Below are 6,000 nucleotides of genomic sequence, written 5' to 3'. Positions count from 1 at the left end.
CGCGTCACTGCTGCTCCGGTGGGCGGCGCTCCGAGCGGGGTCATCTGGCAGTCTCCGGCCACCTAAATTAGGACCCGGAGACTGCCAGATGACCCCGCTCGGAGCGCCGCCCACCGGAGCAGCAGTGACGCGACGCTCGGCAAGGTAAGTAAGATGACGCGCTGTCGCTGACTCGAGTATAAGCCGAGGGGGGCACTTTTCACCCAAAAAAATGGGCTGAAAATCTCGGCTTATACTCGAGTATATACGGTAACTTATAAACTCCTCACCATGTCGTCACAACCAGTACCAGGGACATCTGAAATTGAAATAATTACAGGGTAAAAGTAAGTTTATCACATCTGCCCTTTTCACAATGAATAAAAATCAACTAAAACAGAAAGGAACAGCCAGGGTTCCTCATAAATAAATGATATTCAGCAGGATTAAAATTATGAACATACTGGATGTCATAATTAATTACAGCCTTTTATAATGATTTTATTTTTCTGGAGCAGTCTGCAAGTCTTTCTCTGTCATTGTCTCTGGTGCATTTTGTACCATTTTTAGGTACGGCCAGGTTTGTAGGCCTTGAATGGGCATTCATTTTTGTCTGAGTTTGCATGACGGCTTTAATGTGTGATAGTGGCAGATCTTAGACTGGTATTATTGTAATGCCGGCATAATTAGAAAGGTTCTAAACTGGGTGAAAGTACAAGATTTAAAGTGACACTAAACTCAGGGGTTAAACCTTAAAAATACATTAAAGTACCTTAAAGGAGAACTACGAGGTGAGTGATTTCCACTCTTATGAGGTCGGCTCTATAGATCGGGAAGTGAGCGAACGCATATTTGTCGCTTGCTCACTTTCCAATCATCTCCCTGCAGAGAGCAGGGATCCCCTTCCCCCTCCGATCCTCCAGAGTAGAGTAGCAGAGCAGAGATCAGTGATCGCTGAGTATTTGTAAATAATTGAGGACAAAGTATGTTTACTATATCCTCAATTATGAATGAATGGGAAGTGATCTACATCACCTCCTGTTCATTCATGATTGTAGTTATAGTGAACACACTCTGTCCTCATGTTATGAATGATTAGGAACACTCAGTATAGAGAATTCATGTTCATTTATGCAGTATAAGAGATTGAGGACTCTGTCTCCTCAATCTCTTTTTCTATTTTAAAAGGGAAATATTAGGGGTCTGTTTAGGCCCCCAATATTTCCCCCAAGCCCCTAAAAGTAAAAACAATATGAAATATAAAAATGTTTAAAAGTTTATAAAAAATAAATAAGAACATATTTCAAAAATTTTGAAACAGAATAAAAAGCATTTTCGGTTTCGGCCTGACATTTTTTTCGTTTTGGTTTTGAAGTTTTCTTTTCGGTGCACCTCCCACTAGCAAAATATTTATTTACATTTTTGCCCAAGCACAGCTGGCTCCAACTCTCTCAGCTCAGCTTCCCTGAACTTCCTGTAGAGATCTTGAGGAACAGAGAGCATTCTTCAGCAGCTGTCCATCTACTAGCTTGGGGGAGGAATGAGGAGGCGAGAGGAGTTGTCTTGCTGGGCTTGTGTGTTTGTGGAGACAAACAGCTTTCTAGTACACACAAGGGTAGTTCCATAGGACCCTGCAAAGGAAAGGGGCCACCCTAACACAGGATATATTAGGGCCAGTGCTCAGGGGACCAACTGATTCTGCAGGAAGCTTAAACATCAAGGAGCAACATCCAATAAAAGTGATTTCATCAGCATTTGAAATGGCTTAAACACCTATTGACTTTAATATCGCTTCAAAGGAATAAAACAAGAGGCAAAGTGCATGTGTGTAGCAGAGATGTCCTGCATATGTTTGTTATTTGCATTTTGCCCTGACATATACTTAGAGAAGTTTTCCTAAAATGTATTTTTCTTTTGCAGTGAACAACTTTGTGCGTTCTGTTACTGTGGTGAAAGAAGTCTCTTGGGGCAAGGGGAATTAAAGCATTTCAGTCCAACTCCCGACTTTATCCTGCCTTGGAAAACACTGACCGAGAATAAAGACCCTGATGGCAGCGATGGGACTTGCAAAGCCACCGGAAAGACAACAAAACGAGGGTATCGAAAGTGAGTATGCATGACAACTGTATGAATTAAGCTAGCCATACATGCTTCTAGTTCCTGATGGGGGGACCCAAGAAATCACTCGATTTCACACTAAACAGTGTGGAAGGGGGAATCTTCTCTGACAGCTATTATATTGAAGCAGCCAAATACCTGAGCAGTGACAACATCTGATTGAATGTAGTCACTGTTAGGCTGACTATTTTTCACCCGGCTTCGTAATTCGTTTTGTCAGCCAATAGGGCAAATTTGGCATGATTCAGCAGATATTGGAGCCATGTATGGCTATCTTTAGGGTCTTCTGTGACATGCATGTCCCCCAAATATTGAATTATATGAAAAGGTTTACCACTGTATAAATACAATTTTCGACTGAGTCTTTATATTTCTTTGTAAAACTTATTTTGGACATGTTTTATGGATTTAGTTTTTATATGGATAACTGTTGCAGTTGGCACTTGCGTTTTGCCTTCCGTTTTACTTTTTGGATTAGAGTTTTAGAGTAAGGGGAGGTTTTTAGCCTTCAGCTTTTTTTTTTTTTTAATCATCTGTGTCCCATTGAAGAGATTTCCCTTCACTTCCTGTCAGCCACACAAGGAAGTGAGAAGAAATCCCTGGTGGTGAGCAGGGTCACCAGAACTAGTGTCCCTATATTTCCAATCTATTCCTGTTCTGGTGACGACCAAAAATTTGGTATTTTCTTGAATTTAGTTTTTTTTAATGGCTATTTCCATAATCATTTAGACACTTACTTGGTCTGGGAAGCTGAAGTCAATTGTACTGGCCATCTTCTCTCCGTTCCCAATTGCGTGCTTTAAGTGCATTTATACAAATAAATGGGTTTCCTCTTGCTACGTACTGATTTGTGCAGACGTAACTCTGCCTGGTCTGGATGTTGGGATCTTTTCTAAATGAAAAGTCCTCATATTGAACTTTATATTCTATACTGGACAAAGTGATTGCCTAATGATCCCCATGTGGACTCGTCATACATATTACAGATCCATGTAATGTATGAGCCTTTCTCAGTCATAAGATGTATATTGTAGTTATGATAGGTCTAATATGAGAAGCCGTCCACATTATAGCTGGATCTTCTTTTTTTTCTTTAATGTATACTCCCACACTACTCAGTAACCGCACTACTCAAGGTATTAATACATTTACGACCTTCAGCCTATCCCTTTACCCTGCTTGTTCAAACAGCTTGACTCCATTTTTCCAGTACAATTTATAATGGGTATTATTTTAAAATGTTTAAAGCTTGGTGTGCATGGCACAAAATGACTGAGATATTCAGATTGTGACAGCCTTCATAGGTTATGCAAGCTTTGCTGTGGTGGGCTCCTTAAGACTTGATGGATTGTAAGCCCTCAGGGGCAGGTCCCTCCGTACCATCTTGTCTTCAATTGTATCGTGATTGTAATGTCTTATATTGTAAAGCGCTGCGCAAACTGTTGCCGCTATATAAATCCTGTATAATAATACCTGCTGTGGAGGATACACTGAAGCAAAAGGTCAGACTTTAGCTTTGGAGTTCACACCATACTGCCCTTCAAGCACCAGCATTCACTAGAGAGACGTTTCAGTGCACCTGAGCTTTTGTTTCAGGTTTAACACAATGGGTTTGGGATCTATTAATCTGCCATCAGCATTGTTGGAAAATGTACAATGTAATGCTGTTTGTTTTGCTTCTTATGGGAATATGCCAGAACCTAATTATCAGCATGTGCAAAACTAGGAGTCTTCATTTTTTTTCTCTCTCCAGTTGATTAATATTTTCTGATTGTAATTGAAAATCCTGATGGGTCAATTTTGTTGGCGTCGTCATGCAGATAAGTACTTTGCTTTGGCTTTACCAAAACCTATACTGAAGATGTATTTGAGGCTACCATTGCTGTCTCATACATCTGAAAATCTTGGGTCCTATCAAACGTGCAGATAAGTCTCAAAGTATTTAAGCCAAAACGACCAGACAACTAGTATTTTCAGAAGAACGCCCGCAAAGGTAGCCTCCATATTCATCTCAGTACAGGTTTCCATAAAGGGCTTGTCAACCAGTACGTCATATGTTCTTAGCAGCAGATCATTGGCCCAGGTTTGCAAAATGTATTTGTCTAATGGCTGTTGGCTAGTGGGACCTGTTCATATAGATGTAATAAAGTATGTGAGTTGGCGTGTGTGACCTGGAACCTCTGTGTTCTTGGCAGCAACCTTCTCATGGTGTGCATTGCAATATAGTGTTGAACGGAGAATAAGGCTCTTCTAAAGCGAAACACATAGCTTGACCATTTTGCTACGCTACATAAGTCGCACAGATGTGATGTCATTTTAATCAGCAGAGGATGATTACATTTTCGGTAAATATTTCAATATGTAGAACATTTGGCATTTAACTTCCAGGAACCAGTGAGGTTCTCCATGTTTTCCTGTTGCAAGGGCAGACCAGGACAAGTTGGTTACAAGGAGGTAAAAATAATTTCTCCAGTCAGACTTTTCATACACAAATTACTAAGGGTGTTTTTGTGAAATCACACTGGAGATGTGTAATTCCTTCTATTTATAGCATGTTTGGTCCCAAGTTTTCTTTATGTAAAAGGTGCACCGTGTGACTATGTGAAACTATGTGAAATAGTTAAAAAAAAATATTAAAGAAAAAAGCTAGTACTTGAGCAGTAACAAATGAAGAGAGTAGACAGCATCTGTTCTATAGGGTTTGTCTACACATAAATGATCACTCACTATCATTTCTGTGTGTGGAAAAACCTTCTGTGAGTTATATGTATATTTTATGTTGTGCAAGGTTCCAATAAATCCACCTTTCTCAAACCTTTTTAAATGGAGAAACCTTCAATTAATATTACACAGGAGCACCTGCTAAGAATTGTCTTCTACTGTTCATAGTGTCTTAACGATCAGAAAGTTATTTTAAAAAAAAACAATTTTTAATGGCTAATGTATTTGACACCCAAAACTGATCAGTTTGCTGTTCATTGGGAAGAATACCTCCCTTACAATCATCTGAAAATGTGATCAGTGTCATTGATTACTTAGCTGGGACACTAGAGGAGAAGTTCTTTTGTTTTGGTGCTTTCACAAGCCAGAGAATAAAATGATTTGTAAACTTGCTGGTTTGGTTTCTTTCACGCTCTTACCCATTTTTTGTGTTGTCCATCCCTTTTCTCTTTTTTTTTCTTTAAAATGCTTTTTTTCCCCTTTTTTTAATAGAGCTTGCTAAGAAAAATATCAAATGGGGCAATTTTTTAAAGAGATATTTTAGAGGGTTGTACTGTAGGGAGCACAAATGTTAAAGTGACAGTTCAGGAGTTAAATCTGAAAAATGTATTCAAGTACCTTAACTATTAAAATCTATCTTATTTGTGCATCACTTTGCTGTTGATCTCAGGTCATTTCTGAATTCATAATGACACTGTCCTTCCTTCTGGAGGGTGGCGGCCTTTATTCCCCATGGCTCCCATGTGTTGTAAAGTAGCCACCGCTCCATGCTCATTCCCAAGATGGACTACAATAAAATTATGTAAACTTGACATTGTCTAATGGGAGTGAGCTTGGAGCAGTGGCTACTTTACAACACACACAGAGACCATGGGGAACAAAAGTAGCCACCCCTCCAGAAGGAAGGACAGTGTCAGCATGAATTCAGAGATGATCTGAGGACCATGGGGAGCAAACGTAGCCAGAGAGGATCTAAGGGACCATGGGGAACAAAAGTAGCTACCGCAGTTGGGAGGTGGATTGCATCCTGTCCCCTACTTAACCATGTCATGGCCAACTCCCATGCAAAAGCTGCTGATTGTTCCCACCTCATGGATGGGACGATACAGCATCGGGACTGCATGAAAACTGATACAATCCAGCTCGCCACTAATCACCGTACTTTAAATACTCAACAACCCC

General features: G+C 40.0%; 1 protein-coding gene across 1 annotated transcript in view; it reads left to right on the top strand.

Annotated features, from left to right (window-relative positions):
* Positions 1-6,000, top strand: part of KMT2C (lysine methyltransferase 2C) — a 184,553-nt gene that overhangs the window by 44,251 nt on the left and 134,302 nt on the right. Inside the window, exon 4 of the mRNA XM_018553120.1 lies at positions 1,900-2,085. Within this exon, the coding sequence (XP_018408622.1) occupies positions 1,900-2,085 (186 nt within the window). The remainder of the gene's footprint in view (positions 1-1,899; positions 2,086-6,000) is intronic.

Source organism: Nanorana parkeri, unplaced genomic scaffold (assembly GCF_000935625.1).
Source record: "Nanorana parkeri isolate BGI_ZX_2015 unplaced genomic scaffold, ASM93562v1 scaffold110, whole genome shotgun sequence".
NCBI classification, from domain to species: Eukaryota; Metazoa; Chordata; class Amphibia; order Anura; family Dicroglossidae; genus Nanorana; species Nanorana parkeri.
This window is presented reverse-complemented; position numbering and strand designations above follow the sequence as displayed.